The following is a 24,950-nucleotide window of genomic DNA, read 5'->3' on the forward strand; positions in this document are numbered from 1 at the left end:
GAGTACAATGCCCCTTTTGTGGTGTACCTTACCAGGGACCTGTCCTGCAGCAACTGGAAAGTCCACAAAAGTACCTCACCAAGGGGATCAAAGGGCTCCAACAGATGCCTGACATATAGAACCATGTCCAACCTGGAATTAATGGACATGCTGCACCTCAGAAAATCCAATTTCCATGGAGCTATGCGCTCGTGACACTTCCACCTCAGCATTTACATAAATAGGACATGCTGGAGGGACAGATTCATAACCCAGAGGCTCCCTTCACTCTGGAATAAAATCACAATCCAGGTTAGGGAGAGTCCCTTAATGACTCTCTGCAAGAAGACTGTTGCCGAGTGGATAGGAGATTGTAGGTTTACCTTGGGTTTCACTTCTGTGTCACTGTTACACAGAGGCCGAGTATACTAACCTAGAAAAAGGCCATATGAACATACATTTAAAATGGGTGGCGAAAGACAAACACAGTCTGGCTAGGCTTATAACTGCCCTAGGGCAGATAGCCTAGTATGAACCTATGAACCTATTACATGATGTATCCTCAACTGATACACAGATGTAGGAAACCCAGTGTCAGTGATATCCCTGCAGTACTACACTATACCAGTAGCCATTCTTACTGAGCCCCACACATCCCTGGGAAGAATACTGTTTGGCATATAGCAGTCTCACGTACATGCCAACACACTAGCGATATGTTCATCCACGACTGGAAATGTGTACAGTGGCCTACAATGCAGTCTGCACATGACACACATGACCAACGGAAGGGTATCATACAGATAGATACCTGTTGTCCAAGCCATGCTCCATTACTGTAACGCAACAGTAACTTTGTCATCAGCATGTACCTAACATAGTATTCCAGTAGTACCATGTAGGTGGCAGCACCCATTATGTAGAACGGGTAATGGTGTGTACATATGAACAAGTGTTTTCTTGTCTATCCTGTGATATTCACATTTCCAAAGGTATTGTGCAGTCCCTTGGTGTATCGCCTAAGCAAGAAGGTGTCTTTATGCATATCAGCAACAGTTGCCATACACCTACACTGGATGTCCATTACTCACAGACTTTGATGTGTTATAACATGTGTAACATATACTCCAGACATGAACCCTCACCCACATTAATATATCACAGCTTTCATGAGTGTGTGTCACCCAGTTGGCCTAGGACACAGATCACTGCAGTAGCCTGCATTGTCAACAACATACATGTTTGGCGTACAGTCTGGGAATCTGCAGGACATGCTGGCACAGGTAACAACTGTATTCATATGAGGCAGGCTTCACACATAGGAACTACTGAAGGTCACAGGTACACATCTGTATGTGGCACACACATACCTGATGTGTGCATTGCACTTACTGTTATAATTATATGTCATACAATAATAAAAGCAAAACCCACCACACATTGACAAACTGTGTGACAAACACACACGTGGCTTTTGTAGGATTCAAACCCATACCTAACTAGGTTATGACACTTGAGAGAGACGCATTAGCACAGCGTGCTATTTGCATTACTGAGTGGTTTCCCTTCTCCTGCTGTACTTATTGGGTGCTAACAATATCAGTCTTTACAAAGAGGAATGTACATCATGTAGTGTGTTATTCCAGTTGTCAAAAAGGACATCTCTTTCAAAGAGAATTGCACACATTACAGAGAGCTTGACTTTATGTAAAAGTCAGCAGTGAAAACAGTGTGTGGCACACACATACCTGATGTGTGCATTGCACTTACTGTTATAATTATATGTCATACAATAATAAAAGCAAAACCCACCACACATTGACAAACTGTGCGACAAACACACACGTGGCTTTTGTAGGATTCAAACCCATACCTAACTAGGTTATGACACTTGAGAGAGACGCATTAGCACAGCGTGCTATTCGCATTACTGAGTGGTTTCCCTTCTCCTGCTGTACTTATTGGGTGCTAACAATATCAGTCTTTACAAAGAGGAATGTACATCATGTAGTGTGTTATTCCAGTTGTCAAAAAGGACATCTCTTTCAAAGAGAATTGCACACATGCACACCCCCTGCCCCCCCAACACACACATACACACACACACTGAGCATTTGCAGGATTCAAACCCCTACCTAACTATGTTATGGCACTTGAGAGAGATGCATTAGCACAGCGCGCTATTCGCATTACTGGGTGGTTTCCCTTCTCCTGCTGTACTTATAGGGTGCTGACATCATCAGTGTTTACAAAGAGGAATGTACATCATGTAGTGTGTTATTCCAGTTGTCAAAAGGGACATCTCTTTCAAAGAGAATTGCACACATGCACACCCCCTGCCCCCCCAACACACACACACACACACACACACACACACACACACACACACACACACACACACACACACACACACACACACACACACACACTGAGCATTTGCAGGATTCAAACCCCTACCTATGTTATAACACTTGAGAGAGACGCATTAGCACAGCGCGCTATTCGCATTACTGGGTGGTTTCCCTTCTCCTGCTGTACTTATAGGGTGCTGACATCATCAGTCTTTACAAAGAGGAATGTACATCATGTAGTGTGTTATTCCAGTTGTCAAAAGGGACATCTCTTTCAAAGAGAATTACACACATGCACCCCCCCCAACACACACACACACACACACACACACACACACACACACACACACACACACACACACACACACACACAGAGCATTTGCAGGATTCAAACCCCTACCTATGTTATGACACTTGACAGAGACACATTAGCACAGCACGCTATTCGCATTACTGGGTGGCTTTTCTTCTCCTGCAGTATTTATAGGGTGCTGACATCAGTTTTTACAAAGAGGTATGTACATCTATTACCATCCCTCAGTATGGGGGATAGCAATATATATGCATCAACAGATGCCTAGTTCAGGGTCACATATGCACATCAGCACTGCCTGGTTATGTTTTATACCATGCTTCGTGAACACAGGACTTGTAACACACAACACAACCAGGGAGTGTATCCATATCCATATGCTCTTCAGTTTTTCCCTTAGAACTGCTCTACTTTCAATCTAAACAGTCTATCCTCTATCTGAAAAGCCCATCACTTGCTCCTAAAGCATTTTTACACAGGTAAAGCACTCAAACAAAAAGAAAGCACTACATCCACCTACAATCCCCTTGAGTACCCATTTCCCTATAGGTCTTTTCTGACTCCGTTACACAGCAATCCTTTACACTATTCTAGCATGTCGAAGGGTCAATTACTGGCGTCCTCTCCAGTTCAGCTGGTGAATCTGGGAATCTTGAGGCAATGTTACAACTGCCTCATGTACACAGACAACCCTCTCCTCCTCCCAACAAATATATGTGTGAGATGCAACTATATAGCCAAACTGGAGGCTGAGCTCTCTCGACTCAGAATTGGCAAAACCAGTCAGGAGGAGAAGGTAACCACACACACCACAAACCCAGTCTCACATAGACCTATCACAACTGCAAACCAAACATGTAAACACACAACAACATACTCGGAGGCTCTAATTAAAAACTACCAAAACAACAGAGGCCTCCAAAGCAGACATCCAAGCAACCACTACCTCTAAACATAGCACATGCAACACATAGTTCACAAAGTCAGTGTGCCAAACAGTCACAGCCCTTAAGGCCAAACAACATGCCTGATACAGTTTTAATAGGTGACTCCATAGTCAGACACACTGACGTCCCGCTCACCAGACTGAACAAGGAAAAGGTTACAGTAAGCTGCCTGTCGGGCGCTAGAATCCGCCACATAACATAAGCACTCAGATCACACCAAAGCAAGTACAAATATGACTCCGTCATTGTCCATGCCGGTGTGAATGACCTGAGACGTACCTCCCTGGACTACATGAAGAGAGACATTGAGGAGCTCTCTGATTATGTAGCCCAGGCCAGTATGGCCCTGACCCTGAGCAGCATCTTACCTTCACCAAGAACGATGCCACAGTACAAAGACAAAATGATCAGCTTTAACAATTGCCTCAATTACTGGTGTCATTCTAAGGGGATTCAATGTCTGTCTGCTTGCAATGACATGCTTGACAAGCCATGCTGCCTCGCAAGGGACAGCTTGCACCTGTCACCCCTGGGCTTCCGGATATTGGCCAAGGCTCTTGCCACCCCCATAGTGCCTTTTTTAGGCAAGGCTCAAAAGACAAACCCACCTCCCTAGAAAACACAAGTGGAAAAAAACTAAGGGTAATGCTGCTCAACGCCAGAATTCTAAACCTCAAGATGCACGCTCTCGAAGCCCTCCTCAGTATGGTGAACATCGATGCCTGTGCAGTGACTGAAACCTGGTTCAAGGCGCCTGAGAGCACCCCAGCACTACCAGGTTATACCTCATATCATGCTTTTCGGCCCCAAAACTTGGACCGAACCACAAAAGGAGGGGGAGTATCCATATTCAAAGATACCCACACCTCCAGGTTAGTGGCAATGCACGAAGCATTGGAGACCATCCATGTGCAACTAACTGTAGGCAAAACTGCCCTACAGTTTGTAGCATGCTACAGACCACCCTCTCAAACTCAGGAACCCCACTCAGCCTTCCTGAAGACACTGGAGAGTATGAATGTCTCTCCAAGTACCATCATATTGGGAGACTTCAACTACCCAAACAGACTGGGAGCATTACTCAAGCCCCAACACCCTAGGCCAAAGGTTCCTAGAATTCATGAGCTCAAATGCAATGGAACAACTAGTCACCTCTCCCACAAGAGGAGATAATATACTAGACCTGATCATCACAAACATGGGGACACAATGCTATACACCGGAAGTATACCCCTCATTGGTGAAATCAAACCATAAATTAATCTCACTGGAAATCCACATCCCGCCCCCACCCCCAACACAAAAGACCACAGTGAAGAATTTCTCAAAAGCCAACTTCACACTTCTTAAGACTGAAGTGGTATACTTCAAGGCCCCTGGGCCAGTGGAAACCACAGCCCACACCGCTGAATCCTTTATAAACGCTTTCTACGGACACCTTCAAGAATGTATGGATCATGCAATCCCAAATAAAATCAAGACCCATTCCCCCAAAGGCAGGTGTCCTGTCTGGTGGACCCCAGCCATTAACAAGCTGTACAACAGGAGGAGGAAGCTACTACATGACAGAGCAAAATCCCCAAAAGGGAAGGCATCTCTGATCAGTACTAGCAAACAACTACGATCACTCATAAAATCATCCAAGGCCAACTTTGAGAGAAAAATCGCAAAAGACACTAAAGACAATCACAAGGCCTTCTTCAGTTATGTTAGAAACCTGGGTGGAAACTCCCACGTATGCTCAGAGGTAGTCCAAAATGACAAGAAATGCACTGAACACAGACATTGGCAACATACTGGAAGACAGGTTCAGTACAAATTTCTCACCCCCCTCCCCCCCAAAAGGAGAAATATCTATCCCAGCAGAGTGTAGCCTCCCTGACATCTCAGATGCCCAGGTGAGAGCCGCCCTCTCCAAAGCTGAAAACACAGCATCAATGGGACCAGACAGTGTCCCGGGTTGCGTGCTACATGAACTCCAAGAGGAACTAAACCCACACATAAGGCTGCTGTTTAATCTTAGCCTTACCACAGGATACGTACCCAAAGAATAGCGTACAGCAACAGTGGTCCCACTCCCCAAAGGAGGTGCTTCTACAGACCCTGGAAATTACCGCCCCATAAGCTTGACGAGCCTGGTCTGCAAAGCTATGGAGAGGATCATTATGGAACTCAAACAAAGACATTGGGGACCTACAGACACTGGATCCTACCCAATTCGGCTTTGTCAAGGGCAGATCCTGCCTTTTGAACCTGGTTGCCTTTTTTGAAACAGTCACTAAGGCCATTGATGAGGGTAAGGAAGTTCACACAGCCTACCTTTATCTTGCAAAAGCCTTCAACACAATACCCCACTCGGGCATCATAGACAAGCTCACCAGCTTAACTGTAAACCCATATGTCATAAGATGGGTAGCAAACTGGCTCAAGGACAGAACCCACAAGGTCAGAATTGCTGGAGCCATGTCAGACTAAGCCAGTCACAAGCGGTATCCCACAGGGCTCAGTCCTGGGACCCCTCTTGTTCGGCATTTATTTTTCCAAGGTGCAAGCAAACATAGGAGGATTGTGGCTGACAAAGTTCGCAGATGACTGCACACTGGGCGCCATAAATGATACTCCAGTGGACACAAGCATCCTTCAGAAAGGCCTCGTAGAAATGGATAACTGGTGCCAGAGCCATGGCCTTAAACTGAACGCCAAAAACTGTATAGTCATACCCTTTGGGAAAAACAAATTACCCACAAATTACCACATAGGTGGTAATCCATTAAGTATGGAAGACGTAATCAGGGACCTAGGGACCCAAGTTGACAGTAACCTCTCATTTGACACTCACATTGCCAAGGTGGTTAGGAAGACCTTCTATATTACCCACCTTATCATGATAGGATTCACATCTAGATCAAGAGAGGTCATCGTGCCCCTATACTCTTCCCTTATCAGGCCCATAATTGTGTACAATGCCCCATTTGGGATGTACCTTACCCAACACCTGCAGCAGTTAGACAGACCCCAAAAGTACCTCACCAAGAGGATCAAGGGTCTCAAACATATGTCATATGCTGCCCGGCAGAAGAAACTACAGCTCTATTCAGTCGCATACCGCCTACTCAGAGGCAATCTATGCCTGATGTACAAGGCCATGTCCAATCCGGAATTAATGGACATGCTCCACCTCAGAAAATCCAAATCCACCAGAGCCACGACAGCGAGGGATTTGAACCTCAACACAGAAATAAATAGGACATGCTGGAGGGACAGATTCATAACCGAGAGGCTCCCTACACTGTGGAACAGAATCCCAGTCCATATTAGGCAGAGCCCCTCACTGACTCTCTTCAAGAGAAATCTTGATGAGTGGATGGGAGTTCTTAGGTTTACCCCAGGGGTCATCTCTGTGTCACTACTACACAGAGGCACAGTAAACTAAACCCTACATGGGCATAGTATTCTCATTCCAAGGGGTGGCAAAAGCCACACACTCTGGCTAGGCTTATAAATGCCCTAGGGCAGATAGCCTAGTATCAACCTATATACATCACAGATACACACACCTCTGGGTTGTTACCACTGCAGTCAGCATGACAGGCCATACATATACAACTACCATTGTGCAAAACTGCCTTTTGGTTTGGTGTGTAGTTCAGATCACCCCCTCCCATATCCAGGAACCACACTTGGCTTCCCTGGGAACAGTGTGGGATATGAAGGTGTTCACATACGCCATTACAGTGGTTAACTTCAGGTACAGGAATATTGACTGGGGGAACTACTCAGGCCTCAACAACATCGCCCTGCAGCCACTACAATTTGTGAATCCATGTGCTATGGCAGAACCAGTCACCACAGCCACAAGGGGGAATACATATTGGACCTTATCACCAACATGGGGACTCTATGTTCCACACCAGAGGCAGACCACCATTGTTAAGATATGACCATAACCAACTTTCCCAGGACGTCCATATCCGATCCCCACCCCCAGGCAAGGACATCACTGCTAACAAAGTATTTCTCAAAAGCAGACTTTGCACTTGTGAAGACAGGTGGAATACTTCAAAGGTCCTGTGCTGGAGGATTATACAGCCCAATCTGCAGAATCCTTTACAAATGCATTCTATGAGCACCTGTAGGTTTTCATTGATCATGCTATCCCAAATAAAACCAAGACTCCTCCACAACAGGAGACCTGTCTGGTTGACACCAGCCATATATAAGCTGTACAACAGAAGGAGGGAGCTAATACATAACAGAGCAATATTCCACAGAGGGAGGACATCTCTGAACAGTATTGGCAAGACACTTCAATCCCTCAGAATCATCACTTGCAAGTTTTGACAGTGAAATTGCCCAGACACTACAGATAAGGCTCCCCTCAGTCTGGAATTGAATCCCAATTAATGTTAGACATAGCCCTTCGCCAAACCTCTTCCAGCAAACTCCAGCCACATGGATGCGACATTGCAAATTCAACCCCTGGGATCTCCACTGTGTCCCTGCTTGACAGAGGCACAGCAAACTAGCCTTAAACGGTGCCTTCTGTGACCTACTTCACAGAGGCACAGTAGGCTACTGTACTGGGGAGGCAGACGCCAAATACACTCTGGCTAGGCTTATGTATTCCCTAGGGCAAATAGCCTAGTATCGACCTCTGAACCCATATGTTTATGTTTGGGATGCACAATATTTGTTGCTGATAAACTGTTTGCAGGTCTTTATTGCCATAGCTTTCCCTGTTTCTATGAACAACTTGTGTATCTGTGGAAGATGTTTGATCATGACAGGGTTCCAGTATATTACGTACGTCTCTATTGTCGTTTAACTGTGTGCACTGGGCAGATTGCTGTATTGCTGTATTGTGGGAGGTTCCTGGCTTAACACATGCTGTGCCTGCAGGGTTTCCATGGGACAGTTTGCATATACTTGTCAACATTCTTTCATACTGACCAAACACTGTAATATTTTCATAGTGTAGTGGTTCAGTCCTATCACTCTGGTGCACATTGTCCTGGGTTTGAGTCCCATCACTGCTTTAAATATTCATACTGAGCACACCAGACTAAGGTATGACCATGTTGCATTTTGTTCAGCTATGGCCTGCTTAAACCAGGCTTGTCCAACATTACTAATGTATTCCGCAACTTGGGTGGACATTGACAAACACTAGGCTATGTGCCCTAGGGCATTTCTAATCCTAGTCAGAATGTGTTTGTCCTTCAACACACATTTTAACTGGTATTTGCCATGACATTTTTCAAGGTTAGTATACTGTGCCTCTGTCTAACTATGACATAAAAGTGATACCCAGGGTAAACCTACAATCTCCCATACACTCATCAAGATTCCTCTTGAAGAGAGTCAATGAGGGACTCTGCATAACCTGGACTGGGATTTTATTCCAGAGTGAAGGGAACCTCTGGGTTATGAATCTCTCCCTCCAGCATGTCCTATTTATTTCAGTGCTGAGGTTCAAGTCTCTCTACCGCGTCACTCGATGGGATTTGGATTTTCTGAGGTGCAGCATGTCTATTAATTCTGGGTTGGACATGGCTTCATACATCAGGCACAGATCGCCTCTGAGCAGGAGGTATTGCCACCGAGTAGAGCTGGAGTTTCTTTAACCGGGCAGCATATGGCATCTATTTGAGCCCTTTGATCCTCTTGATGAGGTACTTTTGGGGTCTTTCCAATTGCTGCAGGTGTCTGGTAAGGTACATCCAAAAGGGGCATTGTACTCAAGTATGGGCCTGATGAGGGGTGAGTAAAGAGGCATGATGACCTCCCCTGATCTAGATGTGAATCCCTTCATGATTAGGTGGGCTATATAAAATGTTTTTCTAACCACTTTGGCCACGTGGTTGTCAAATGAGAGATTGCCATCAACTTGGGTCCTCAGGTCCCTTATTACTTCTTCTGTACTTAATGGATTACCACCTATGTGGTAATTTGTGGGCACTTTGTTTTTGCCAAAGGGGATGACTATACACTTTTTGGCGTTTAGCTTGAGGCCATGGCTCTGGCACCAGTTGTCTGTTTATATGAAGCCCTTTTGGAGGATGCTTGTGTCAGCTGGAGAGTCTATTATGGAGCCCAGTTTGCAGTCATCCGTGTTGGCCTGTACCTCCGAGTAATATATACCGAACAAGAGAGGTCCCAGAACTGAGCCTTGTGGGACGCCACTTGTAACTGGTTTGGAGTCCGACATGGCTCCAGCAATTCTAACCATGTGGGTTCTGTCCTTGAGCCAGTTTGCAACCCATCTAGTGACATAGGGGTTTATATTTAAGCTGGTGAGCTTATCTATAACGCCCGAGTGGGGTATTGTATCGAAGGCTTTTACAAGGTCCAGGTAGGCTGTGTGGACGACCTTCCCCTCATCAATGGCCTTGGTGACTGTTTCATAGAAATCAACCAGGTTTAAGAGGCAGGATCTGCCCTACACAAAGCCAAACTGGGTAGGATCCATTGTCTGTAGGTCCCCAATATCTTTATTTATGAGGTCCATGATGATCCTTTCCATAGCTTTGCAGACCAATCTAGGCAGGCTTATGGGGCAATAGTTTCCAGGATCCGTTGAGGCACCACCTTTGTGGAGAGGGACCACTGTTGCTGTACGCCACTCTTTGGGTACATATCCTGTAGTAAGGCTGAGATTGAACAGTAGTTTTATGTTTGGGTTTAGTTCTTCTTGGAGTTCATGTAGGACGCAGCGCGGGACATCGTCTGGTCCCATTGATGCTGTGTTTTTTTGTTTTGGAGAGGGCAGCTCTTACCTGAGCATCTGAGATGTGGAGGCAGCACTCTGCTGGGATAGATATTTGCCCTTTTGGTGGGGAGGAGGGATAAGTTTGTGCTGAACTAGTCAGCTAGGATGTTGGCAATGTCTGTGGGTTCAGTGTATTTTTTGTCATTTTGGACAAATTCTGAGCATATCTGGGAATTCCCACCCAGGTTCCTAACATAACTAAAGAAAGCCTTGTGATAATCCTTAGTGTCCTGTGCAATTTTTCTCTCAAAGCTGGCCTTAGATGATTTTATGAGTGCCCGTAGTTTTTTGCTAATACTGATCAGACATGCCTTCCCTTTTTGGGATTTTGCTCTATCATGTGGTAGCTTCCTCCTCCTATTGTCTAGTTTATTTATGGCTGGGGTCCACCAGACAGGACATCTGCCTTTGGAGGATTGGGTCTTGGTTTTATTTGGGACTGCATGATCCATGCATTCCTGAAGGTGTTCATAGAATGCGTTTATAAAGGATTCTGCGGTCTGGGCCATATTTCCCACAGGCCCAGGGGCTTTGAAGGATTCCACCTCGGTTTTGATGTGTGTGATATTTGCTTTAGAGAAGTTTTTCACTGTGGTTTTCAGGGCAGGGGGTGAAGTCGGGATGTGAATATCCAGTGAGATTAGTTTATGGTCTGATCTTACCAGTGAGGGATACACTTCTGGTCTGGAGCACAGAGTCCTCATGTTGCTGATGATCAGGTCCAGTATGTTTTCCCCTGTTGTGGGAGTGATAACAAGTTGTTCCATAGAATTTGAGTTTATAAATTCTAGGAAACTTTGGGTTACGGTGTTGGAGCTAGAGTAATGCTCCCAGTCTATGTTTGGGTAGTTGAAGTCGCCCAATATAATGGTGTTTGGAGAGACCTTCATATTTTCCAGTGTTCTCAGGAAGGCTGAGTGGGTTTCCTGGGTTTGGCAGGGTGGTCTGTAGCAGGCTATAAACTGGAAGGCAGTTTTACCCACTGTTAGTTGCACATGGATAGTCTCTGATGCTTCGTGCTGTGCCACCAGCCTGGAGGTGTGGGTATCTTTGACAAATATTGATACTCCCCCTCCTTTTGTGGTTTGGTCCAAGTTTTGGGGCCGAAAAGCATGGTAAGAGGTATAACCTGGTAGTGCTGGGGTGCTCTCGGGTGCCTTGAACCAGGTTTCTGTTACTGCACAGATATCAATGTTCTCCATGCTAAGGAGAGTTTCGAGTGCGTGCATCTTGAGGTTTAGACTTCTGGCGTTGAGTAGCATCACTCTTAGTTTCTTATCCCTTATGATACCTATGGAGGTGGGTTTGTCTTTTGAGCCTTGCCTAAAAAAGGCACTATGGGGGTAGCAAGAGCCTTTGCCAATAGCCCTTTGATCCTCCTGGTGAGGTACTTTTGGGGTCTTTCCAGTTGCTGGAGGTGTCTGCTAAGGTACATCCCACGAGGGGCATTGTACTCAATTGTGAGCCTGATGAAGGATGACTGAAGAGGCACGATGACCTCCCCTGATGTAGATGTGAATACCTTCATGATTAGGTGGGTATATGACATATTATAACCACTACGGCCACATGATTGTCAAATGCAAGATTTCTATCAACTTGTGTCCCCAGGTCTCTTATTACTTCTTCTGTACTTAATGGGTTATCACCTATGTGGTAATTGGTGGGCACTTACTGTTTTTCCAAAGGGGATGACTATACACTTTTTTGCATTTAGCTTGATGACATGGCTCTGGCACCAGTTGTCTGTTTCTATGAGGCCCTTTTGTAGGATGCTTGTGTCAGCTGGAGGGTCAGATATGGCACCCAGTTTGTAGTCATCTGCAAACTTGTTCAGACACAGTCCTTCCATGTTGGCCTGTACCTCCGAGAAATATGTACCAAACAAGGGGGGTCCCAGGACCGAGCCTTGTGGGATGCCAGTTGTAGCTGGTTTGGACTCTGACATGGCTCCAGCATTTCTGACCATGTCAGTTCTGTCCTTGAGCCGGTTTGCAACCCATCTAGTGACATACGGGTTTATATTTAAGCTGGTGGGCTCATCTATAATGACCAAGTGGGGTATTGTATGGAAGTCTTTTGCAAGGTCCAGGTATGCTGTGTGGACCATCTTCCCCTCATCAATGGCCTTGGTGACTATTTCAAATGACTCAACCAGGTTTAAAGGGCAGGATCTGCCCTTAAGTAAGCCACACTGGGTAGGGTCCAGTGTCTGTAGGTCCCCAATATCTTTATTTCTGAGGTCCATGATGATCCTTTCCATAGCTTTGCAGACCAAGCTAGTCAGGATTCTGGGGTAATAGTTTGCAGTATCCATTCAGGCACCACCTTTGTGGAGAGGGACCACTGTTGCTGTACACTGCTCTGTGTACATATCCTGTGGTAAGGCTGAGATTGAGCAGTAGTTTTATTTGGTGTTCAATTCTTCTTGGACTTCATGTTGGATGCAGCCCGGGACACCATCTGGTCCCAGTGATGTTGTGCGTTTTGCTTTGGAGATGCTGGCTGTTACCTGAGCATCTGCAATGTCAGGGGGCCAGCACTCTGCTGGGATAGATGTTCGGCCTTTTGGTGGTGGTGGTGGGGGGGTTTGCGCTGAACCTGTCAGGTTGGATGTTGGCAATGTCTGTGGGTTTGGTGTATTGTTTGTCATTTTGGACTAATTCTGAGCATATCTGGGAATTCCCACCCAGGTTCCTACCATCAGTAAAGAAAGCCTTGTGGTTATCCTTGGTGTCCTGTACAATTTTTATCTTGTAGCTGGCCTTAGAGGATTTTATGTGTGGCCATAGTTTTTTGTCATAATACTGATCAGTGATGCCTTCCCTTTTTGGGTTTTGCTCTATCATGTAGTAGCTTCCTCCTTCTCTTGCATGGTTTGTTGATGGCTGCGGTCCACCAGACAGGATGCTTGCCTTTGGAGGATTGGGTCTTGGTTTTATTTGGGATTGCATAATCCATGCATTCCTGAAGGTGTTCATACCATGCATTTATAAAGGGTTCTGAGGTCTGGGCCATATTTTCCACAGGCACAAGGGCTTTAATGGATTCCACCTCAGTTTGGAGGAGTGCATAAATTGCTTTATACATGTTTTTCACTGTGGTTTTCTGGCCAGGGACTGGGGTCAGGATGTGAATATCCAGTGGGATTACTCTATGGTCTGATCATATCAGCGAGGGATACACTTCTCATCTTGGCCATAGAGTCCCCATGTTGGTGATTATCAGGTCCAGTATGTTTACCCCTCTTGTGGGAGTGGTGACAAGTTGTTCCATAGCATTTCGGTTTATGAATTCTGGGAACCTTTGGCCTAGGGTGTTGGAGCTAGAATAATGCTCCCAGTCCATGTTTGGGTAGTTACAGTCGCACAATATAATGTGGTTTGGAGAGACCTTCATATTTTCATGTGTTCTCAAGTAGGCAAGTGGGATTCCTGGATTTAGGAGGGTGGTGTGTAGCAGGCTACGAACTGGGAGGCAGGTTTAGCCACTGTTACTTGCACGTGGATAGTCTGTGCTGTTTCATGCTGTGGCACCAACCTGGGGCTGTGGGTATCTTTAACTGACAATTATTGATACTCACCCTCCTTTTGTATTTTGTTCCATGTTTTGGGGCTGTAAAGCATGGCATGAGGTGTAACCTGATAGTGCTAGGGTGCTCTTGTGAGCCTTGAACCAGGTTTCTGTTACTGCACAGATATCAACATTTTCCATGCTGAGGACAGTTTGGACTGCATGCATCTTGCAGTTTAGACTTCTGGCACCGGGTAGCATTACTTCTACTTTCGTATCCCTTGTGATACCTATGGAGGTGGGTTTGTGTTTTGACCCTTACCTATTCAAGGCACTATGGGGGTGACAACAGCCTTTGTCAGTATCCAAAAGGCCAGGGGTGATAGGTGCAAGCCATCCCTAGCGGAGCATCGTGTCTTGCTCAGCATGTCATCCCAGGCTGACAGGCATTGGATCCTCTTTGGCTAACAACAATACTTAAGCCAATTGTTGTAATTGATCATCTTGTCTTCATATTGTGGCATCATGCTTGGTGAGGGTAGGATGTTACTCAGGGTCATCAAGTTTGCATATACTACATGGTGTTACATTGCTTAACACATGGCAATCATCATGCCTATGTTGGATGCACATACTACACTCCCTGTACATGTTTGAAAGCAGGTTGTGTCAACTTAGGCATCCCTTTTACTATATGTGTGGTCAGAGAGAGGTATCATTTCCAGGGTTCCTACTGAGCCAGTGTATGTGTTATGTGTTGTCTCTTTGCCAAGGCATACTGGGCACGCCTCCTTCTGCCTACTGGGGCAGGCTCAGGTTGTTATTCCTCCGAGTCACGCTCTGCCTGTGATGGCCTTAGCAATGGTGGGGGGCTGTTTGGGCCGGGCCTATGCTGGTCCTGCTGCAGCTGTTTTCGCAGAATCACATTATGTTGCATAGCACATACCATGACAATTTGGGTACATGTAGTTGCGGAGTACTGCAAGGCTCCACCAGATGTGTCCAAGCACCAGAACTGTGACTTGAGCAGCCCAAACACACGCTCTATTACATTACGTGTTTCTGCGTGTGCCTCATTATGGCATTCCTGTTCAGGTGTGTGTGCGCATTTCTGATGGGTGTCATCAGCCACGGCTCCAGTGCATAGCCAGCATCCCCCAGTAGGTGACCATGTGGGATGTCCCCATTGGCAAATGTCTGGTACAGCTGTGTCAGATGCCAGATATGGGAATCATGGTAGCTTCCAAGGCAGCCAGCACACACATTCATTATTATGCCCTGGGCATCACACACAACCTGGCAGTTTATGGAGGGGAAGCCCTTGCGGTTAATGTAGGCCCTACCCCGCTCACCGGCTGGTGCTTTGATGCATATATGCGTGCAGTCTATTGCACCCACTACCTCAGGGTATTCCACTATTTGCTGGAAGAGACGCATATTTCTGGCCAATACCTCACGGGAATTGGGGAAATATACATGATCACCGACATGTGCCGACATGGCATCCAGGAACTGCAGCAGTACCCTGGATGCTGATGCCTGTGATATCCCCATCATATCACCAGTTGGTCTCTGGAAGGTACCTGTTGCTAGTATTCTTAGGCCAACACATACCTTGGTTTCCACTGGGATGGGTTCCCCTCTGTTGGTTCTGTGTGTGAGGCATGGCCTGCACAGCTCCACAATTTGCTGCAGGAGGTCTCTGTCCACTCTACAGTGCTCCACTATCTCCAGCTCATGTAACCCCTGGTAGGTGACCCTGGGCCTGCACACTCTTCTCCATCTCCTCACTGTGGGTTGTCCGGCAGCATCTGCATTGTCGCCACCCTCAGCATGTTGCATATGTCGCCTTATAACAACTATGGCAGCCCCTAGCATTTTTTGTCTGAGTGAAGCTTTTCAGTTTTCACTTTTAGTAGCTTACTCCAGTGTTGCAGTGTCTGTTGAGAGAAACATACTGCACTGTTGTTTGCAGAGTTTTCAGTGCTGGGCTGGGCTACTGTTCTGCCTGTGTAATTTCCTGATTCTGATTGTTTTCACCTGCTAGCTATGCTAGTACCTGGTAACGTCCTACAATTTGTTGTGCTTCCTTTTTCCCCTCTGTTTCCTCAGGGGGGAGCGACGCGCATGCAAGGGAAAACACGCGCACAGCAGCTAACACGCGCGTACCCATGCTTATATGGACTACAACCTGCTTATTTGGGTTAAAACGCGTGCACATCAGCGCAAACGTGCTTATAACTCTTTAAACAGCCTTATACATGCTTACTCTGGCTTAAACGCGCGCACTCCATCTTACTCGGGCTTCCCAGCGCGCATGCACGCTCAGCAAGAAACTTTGGTGTTATCCACAGTGTACACCTTCCATTTCTTAGCTTTCCCATGTCTACCTGTTGACACACCTCTTTCCATGATGTCTAACTGACAGCTTTCACATCCCACTCTGCTCCAATGAGCTTAATTTTTTCATACATAACCCCCTGTGATGTCACCTATCTCCTACGCTGTTACTCCCCCTTATCCTACTCCTACACTCCAGGGAATGTGCTCATATGCTATGTAAAAGTGCGATTCACTATCCTAACACTCATTTACATAGGATTGCCTACTAATGCTTAGTTACATGTCTTACACTGAGCTTCCCCCCCTTAGCAACCCTACTTGGTGGCCATGTTGTTTTCAGACTGCTATTCCCTTACATTGTATACTGATGGCTTGCATAAAACCCACGTTTATGGGTTTTAAATATTTTTCTGTTGATTTTTTTTTGAGCACAGCCCGTTTGCGCGGTGCTGCGCTACGTTTAAACATCGGCGATCGCCAAAAAAAAAAAACATTTTTATTTTAATTTTGCATGGAGGTACGTTGCCAGTGGCCACATATTTGGCCATTGGCATGCTTCCTGGAACATATGCAACCTTTATTTGGAGGTGACAAGGCTCCATTGTGCTATTTGCAGAATGGTACTCAGTTGTCAACGGAGTACATTTCTACAGATAACACGGTTCTTACACGGACAGATTTGTGCTTCCTGGATCGTAAAATCACCTCATTTGCATGCCTTTCGGCTGCAAGTGAGATAATTTGCATATCCAAGCCCTGTCCATGTAAGAGCCATTTTAGGAGCTCTCTTACATGCCCCTGCAGGCTGTTCGTGGACTGCACGTTGGACATGATGGCTGCATGGAGTCTTACTCTACTCAGACTCCGTGCAAGCCATCGTGAATCTGGCCCAAAGTCTTTTCGATATAAAATTCATCACATTTTTGACATACTGCCGAATAAATAATTCAAACTGAGCTACAAGTACAATACAAATTAGCACAGAATTTCATAATGTTTTTTATAATACATACAGTCCTTCTATTAGTATATCACAACCAGCAACAGGCTGTGCAACTGTTTCCGATTCTGTTTTACAAAACCTACATTCGTCTGTCTCTCCCACATGCTCAATTGACTTTGTAAACCAATGTGCACATAGTCCACTGTCTTGGGCTACCAATATTAACCTTTCGTTTTCTGGTTTAACTTCACCTCTCCTTAACCACTCCTGCAATCGATCCAGATCAACATCAGGTTGTTTCAAGAGTTTTCTATATTTGCAACTATATTTATGCATTTTCTACATTCCTTGCCTTCTCATCTGATCCTTCACCTTATATTATTTTCTTTTTTGGTACATTCAGTTGCTGCCTGATTTTTATCTACTTCTGGTTTGATTTCCATTCCTGCTCGACACATATGCTTCTGCTAAACTAAGCAGAGAAGTCATCTTAGACTTCTCATGTCTCAAAACACTCATTACGTTTGGGTCTTGTGAGGTCAGCATACATTTATGCAGTCTCAAGATTGCAGATCTACACATGTAACCAATTTCAAAGAGCCCCATACTTCTAGCAGGACAGGGAATACATAGTCTTGGTATACACTATTTGCTATAAATCATTTGATGAACATTAAGCATCCTTCTCGTTTTCCTGCCCAACCTAGTCAACACCTTTTGGGGCCAGTCAATCACCCCAAAACTAAGTTAGAACACGAAGAGCAAATTGGTTTATAGCTTGGACTTTGTTCCTAAATGTCAACACTATTTTCAGTACTAAATTTTAGTCTTTAAAATATTCCTTACTAAATTTTATTTGCATTTGTTCATGTTTTGTTGTTGATCCTTCATCAATGTCCAAATATTTATACACTCCCTCTTGTTCTTTTATATCAAATTTCCAACCCAAACTGTTTTCTTGGTGCTACAACTTTCCTACTTTAAAGGTTGCTTTTGCATATTTATCAAGCCAAAGGACATTCTTATATTTGAAAACGTTTTGACCACTTGCAGGTGTGCTTTCAGTTCTTCATCTGGTGAGCTATACAGTTTTAAATCATCTACAAAAAGAAGATAAGAAATCTTTACAGTTTGTTGTTTTCTGGGAGACAAATTGTAGCTATGACTTAATTTGTTAAGTAGATGGCTTAAAGGGTTAAGGACAAGACTAAAGAGCTGTGGTGACGAGTCACCCTGGAATATCCCCTCTTCTAATTTTTATCCCTGGAATAATTATTTGTCCTTTATCATGGCTTAACTGCAAAGTGGTTTGCCACTGTTTCATGGTCGCTGCAATGTAATCAATCATTGTAGGGTGTTATCTTGTACATTTTAGACACTCTTATCCATGAATGTAGGATACTGTCAAATGTTTTTTTTCTGTAGTCTATCTATGCTGTACGTAGATTCTTCCCCTTTTTATAGCTCTCCATTTTGACTATTTAACAAATGATCATTTGTTCCGTATGACTTATTACCCTTTTTTTCTATTGCCATGATTGAATTTTCTTCTAAATGACTATAAACTCTGTAGGCATTAATTCCCGTGTATAGTTTATAAGTCATCATAAGGCAAGTAATTGGTCTATCATTTTTAGGACAGCTTGCAGGTTTGTTCTTCGGGGTGTGCATATAAATAGTTCTTACTCATGGCTAAATCTTCATGTAAACATGTTAATAACTTTTAGGCAGAAGTTAGATAGTGCATCTGGGCCTGGAGCTTTCCAATTATAAGCTTTTCTTAATTTTGTTTTCATCTCTTTGGCTGTTACTTCATCTCATTTCATATCCTGTACATCTGAACCTACCCATTTAGCATCTTTGTTATGTTCCACAGAATCTCCATAGATAGTTCTTCCAAAATGTATCTATTTCTTCCCTTTTTTGGTGAGGTTTCAATTCCTTTTACCCTTTTTCCCAATTCTCAAACTTTTTTGGGTCATCAGTAAATTGCTTATTTTGTATTTTTCCTTTATATTTATCTGCATATCGTCTATGTTTTTCTGCTCATGCTGATATTTTTAATTTATTTGCGATAATACGTAACAGATCCCAATCTCTGATACTGCCCATTGTTTTTATCATGTCTATTTTTCTGAGTATTTTTTTTTTCTGTTCCCTCTTCTATAGTCTTCTAACAGTGGCACTTATTGTCTTAATTACTTTATAGTTTTAAGTATTTGATACTTCCATGATGGCATTCAATTTCTCCCCTTCCTTTCCCTTACTACCCTGGGTTTTTGTTGTAAGACTAATTAATTTAGCTGCCCTATAGTATATCCTTTTTACTTCTGTTATATCACATGAATCTCTATGGTCAGTCCTAAATACTGTATTCATTTGTTTTATCAAAGTTCTAACTGTTTAGGTTTTACTGATTTTCTGCAGTCCATTTATTTCACTGATCTCAATAATGTCTACCCTTCTCTATTAAATCAAGCAACTCTTCTCTTAGATCATGTTCTTCTAAAATGAGAGCACATTTTTTGTTCTTCATTCCCTGTGGGCACTCTACAGAAAGTTCCACAGCATCTTCTTGTGCCACATTCTCTTCAGTTGCATCCTGTGTTATCCATTGCTGTTTTATATAGGAACTCATTGGCCTATCACTCCACAACACTGACTGCGTTAGAGCTGTCACAGTTTCCTGCTCCTTCCCTTGCTGTGCAACTCCAACTGAAAGTTTGTACTGGTTTCCTATGGAAGGCTCCAAAGTATCTTCATATGGCAACTGATCAGATGTTTTCCTCTCCACTGGTTTCTCCTTAATTTGGGGATCCACTGATCTATCCTGCTGTGATGTTATCAGAGTTAGATCTAAATCCTTCACTTCGTAGGTAATCCATAACCTCAGTTTCTATTTCTTTAACTTCTCCATTATTGATCCTTTTCTACTTTTCCTCTGTTTTCTTACTTTTTGTATAGTAAATATTTCCATGCCCAGATACCTTTGTCTACGTTTCTCTTCAAATATCTTTGGTGCTGTTCTTTTTTGCATTGATCAGTTTTGCTTTCTCTTTGCATAAATATTGCACCATATTAAATCTCTTTCTTTCCCATGCCCGTATTTCTTCCTCGGAGGTCTCCTGCTCCTCCCGTTTCTCCTTACTATGGGGACTCATTGTTCCATCATGCTGTGATATTATCTGTGTTAGACTTTCTACCCTATCTTTCACTTCCCGAGTATTCCATAACTTCAACTTCTATTTTTTTTTAACCTCTACTTTACTAATCTTCGTTCTATGTTCCCTCTTTCTGCTCTTATTTTTTATTGTGAAATTTACCATATGTGGATGCCTTTGCCTGTATTTCTCTTTGAATATCTTTAAGACTGCCTTTTTTGTGTTGATTAATTTGGCTTTCTCTTTTGCATAAATACTGCATCATATCACATCTCTCTTTTTTCCTCATGTCCACATTTCTTTTGTATACCTTTCAAAAGCCTCTAGATTTTGTTCTTCATTCATTATTCACATGAAATACTGCCTTCTCCCAATTTTAAATATTCACTTCACTTCATATGCACTTAAGAGAAAAGAACAATGAATGTTATTTGCCTTATAATGCTCACTTCACTATTCAGACAGTAACATTACAAATTAAGCTAAGGGCGAACCAGTGAATTTCACTAGCACTTCAATATGAGCATCGATCCACTGTTTAGGTCACAGTCAAAGATACTGATGCAGTTAAGGCTGCCATATTTCAAACTGACCAAACAGATTTTTTTTCCTGCTAAATTATCATCACTTTATTACCACAGTAATATAATTATTGTTGAAGATTGGCAGTTGTGTCTGTCATGTACTAAATGTAAACATTTTAATTATAGCATCAGTTTTCTGCAATATACAAAGAAACTGCAAATTTATTTTCTTCTAAAATATAATGCAGAAACTGTCCAGAATCAGGACTATCTTGACAAAAGGGGACAGATGGAATCCCTATATTTAGCTCCATAACTTGAGAAGTTATATATTTCTTGCAATATGCCCCAACCCAATCATACCTAATGGATACAAACACTTAAGCTTTCCATTTCAGAAGGAAAGCTTTCCAACACAATAAACAGAGATGACTTACTATGTAAACTGGTTCCCTCAGAACATATTGGCGAATATCTTCGTACAATTCCTTATTTTACCTATACGTCAGAACTGGGTGCACTTTACTTAGAGAATGAATTTTCAGAAGCACTAAAAGAAACCAGCAAAGAAGCACTAAGCAGATAACAAAAGACCAGTAAACAGAGGTAAATGACATGCTAGAGCTGTTTTACAGCACAATCCAACTAAAAACTTTATTTATGGCTTAACCAAATTAGTAAAAAACAAAGCAGATGAACTGTCTTACAAAAATACATAAATAAAAGCAAATGTATATATGCATAACACATCTGAGTGGTATGCAAATGATATTGGGGTGAAGAGGACAACTCGGTATCGATTCAGCTCTCAAATTCCTGCAGTCCTGAGTCCAGCCTAAAACAACTCACCCCATGTTGCAGTCAATGGTGAATATGCATCAAACATGTTAACAGTTAATGTTACTACATTAAATATAATGAAATTAACATGGTTTCCAATAAATCAAATTGGAAATAAGGGAAGGTGAGAAGATGTAAAATGTCTTATATGCTTGGAAAGTCTTCTGTGTACGACCACTCCATCTACTTCCAATTACCATTATCAGCCAGAAGTTGAATAAAATTGTAACAATGACATGAAATGGGTGGGAGTTCTTGGCATTTGCAATTCATTCATTACAAAAGGTGTACAGAAAACTTTAGTAGGCTAAACATCAAACACATATTACAATCTGTACAAGAATAATCCAACATTAAAGTGCCAAAATGTCATAGTGCTATTACTGCAGTGAAGCCAATTATAAAAGCCTACATAGTTTTATTTTATTTATTTATTTTTTTTAACTTACAGATGGCTCTGCCAAGAAGCAAAACAGCCAAATCTTTAGCAGGGTGTTTTTACATATTAAGATTATTTTTATTTTCTCTCTAGTTTCTAGGGTTACTTCTTTAGCCACTGTGTCTGCCACTCAGCCTCAAGTGTCTCTCCCTTATCATACCAAGTTCATAAACAAGGGGAAAGGAGACAGAGACTGAACTCTTGCTGCCTGGCAGGTTAATGAGATGGATACAGAACACAAGCCTTTCCACAATTTGCAGGGATCATCTTTTCCCTAAATGTTCTTAAAACTGTGGATGTGCAATCCTATAATCTTAGTATACAGATGTGCCACTGCTCAGCTGCAGAATCCCCATTGCATTTCCAACATACCAGTCATTTGTCTTTTAGTTTCCAAAAGTTTAGTCTTCTTTCCAAAGAAATGTAAATTATCTCAGTAACTTTGTTTATGAAGTAAGGTCATAAAATAGTACACAAAATCTATTATGGCACTGTAACAGATAAAAGCTGCAAGTCTGAATTTCTTACACATTCATAGAGTAATGTACCTGCAAGTTTGATCTTAGTCGGTCATTTCTCCATTTGCAAGTCAAATATGTCAACTGGCATTTTCAAATGCAAGAAAAAGTATTATGATACTGTAAATGTCAAACAAAATGCAAAACTTCAACTTAACTACAAGAAAAAAAAAAAGATTCAAAGGGATTGCATGTTGAAAACTTGAATAAAAATGTTGATGTACTATCACTGCTTTGAGCATGCATCAACTTTCATGAAACCTCATAACAAATGGAAATTTTAATATTGTATTTTATACATGCACACTTTTTTCTTACTGACAAAGTCGAGTAATGCTACTATTATTAAAATACTATTACAGAAACATTTTAGCACTGATTTTCAATGTAAACCACTGTTCAAATGCATATTTTACCCAGATATGTGAGGGTTGGTTTCACTATCTCTCAGATAGAGGCCACTGAAGAATTTGAGAAGCACAGTACGGACAGGGAGAGCAAGGCCTTTCTGTTTGTATCGAGAATAAACCGCTTTCAATAATGCCTCTGTTGCAGCTAAAACACAAAAGCACAGAACATCAGAAGACTGACCTGCAGCAATTAAAAAGATGATGCATGAAAATCTTTGAAATTTAAAAATTTTAAATCTAACTTTAAGGTGCAACAGTCATTACGAAAACTTTATAATAAATTGTAATTCAAACCACGGTAACTGAGAAATAACAATTCTTTCCAACAGAATGGCTTTGCTGGGACACAAACTGTGCTTATGTCATGTTCCCAATTAAGTTTTCCATGTTCCAATAGGAAATTCCTTAAGTCTTAGCAAATAATACAAGTATTTTAACTTTTATTTGTTGATTTTTAAAAATACTCAAAAACTCCACTCACAATCTGGATGATTAAATGGCTGCAATACATTTACTAATTTACTATTAATTTTTTCAACTTCAGACCATTTCCAGCCACAACCAAGGATTAAAAAGGGTGAATAAAAGCAGTTGTAATACAATCTGTTATTATTCAGGTACAGTACAAATAACGATATAAACATCTCATGTGTGGAGGCTTTTGGTAGAAACTTCCTACTATGAACATTTTAATGAAAGAAAGATCTATGACAACATTGATACTACATAATTTCCTCAGTAATAAAGCCTAATGCCCAGCAGTAAATGTCTGCTTCACTGCTTAAAGGAAAAGTCCATCATCACTTGCAGTTGAACTCAATTCTGAAGTTTCATTTCTCCATACAGCATGGTTCCTGTACAGCCCTATCCTCAATAAAACTCTGCCTTGTAATCCAAAGGAGGAAGTTCTCCAACAGTTTAAGCTTAACCTGTTGCATGGTCTGGTAGAGGAATTTGTCTATACCTTCCCATCATACCACAGAAATAAGGAAATCTGTATTTTTCCTGTCAGCTACTGCTGAAAATCTTACAGTCTTAATGATGTCAGTAGCTAATATGGAAAAACATGTGCAGTGTGTTGTGGAACTTATTTCCACTGCCTTTGCTGCAAAGAGGAAGAAAGATAATATTGGTTCATGGAACCAGCTACATATTTTGTACAGTGATCTGCTTGATAGATATATTTTCTCTAAGTGCAACACCTTTACACACAGCAGTGTTTTAGTCTTACACACAATCACAGAGATGGTAATTTGTCTTACTTAAGTATTATTGTTTGGGTGATGTGTTAGAACGCTACAAGGTAAGAAATCAAGGGAATAGCAATACAATTACAGAAGTGGGAAACAAATGCACTAAAATTTATGCACCAGAAGTAAAGGAAACAGAAATTCACGAACAAAAGGTTGTACATATTTTGTACTGTAATGATACAGATAGCACCATAAAGCAAATACAATATATATTTTCCAACATTAAGGACAAAAGCATATACCTTCCTATTATATACACTTTCAAATTGCAATAGTAGTTTGCACGTATGTTAACACTTCCAAAAAGCAACTTAACACCTCCTTGTGTACATGGGGATGGCTTTAACATATCAAGGAGAAGGGGCTGGTTTGTCAGTACTTGAAGTACTACAAAATCAACAACTTTAAGAAAAGCCTGCAATTCAGCTACCTTATTTTGTTGTATAATTACAAGCTTAGAACCGTTTTGAGAACACTGCAAATCAGAGTAATTCTGACAAAAAGTGAAGAGCAATTTGGAACCAGAAGTTTTGTAAGATGCCTGTTACTGGCAGAAATTTACTTATTTCACTTTGATAACTGAATAAGTAGGCTGATCAACAAACCCTTCTTATCCATGACCTAACATCAGTGTGGCTAAACAAATG

General features: G+C 42.5%; 1 protein-coding gene across 5 annotated transcripts in view; it reads right to left on the minus strand.

Moving 5' to 3' along the window:
* The window catches only part of TEX10 (testis expressed 10), a 2,069,943-nt gene that overhangs the window by 1,332,320 nt on the left and 712,673 nt on the right, over positions 1-24,950 (minus strand). For all 5 annotated transcript variants that reach the window (XM_044064942.1, XM_044064941.1, XM_044064938.1 and 2 more), the window contains exon 7: positions 23,057-23,195. In XM_044064942.1, coding sequence (XP_043920877.1) covers positions 23,057-23,195 — 139 coding nt within the window. The remainder of the gene's footprint in view (positions 1-23,056; positions 23,196-24,950) is intronic.

The sequence above is a fragment of the Protopterus annectens genome, chromosome 3.part0 (genome assembly GCF_019279795.1).
Source record: "Protopterus annectens isolate FY-2018-M chromosome 3.part0, PAN1.0, whole genome shotgun sequence".
NCBI lineage: Eukaryota > Metazoa > Chordata > Ceratodontiformes > Protopteridae > Protopterus > Protopterus annectens.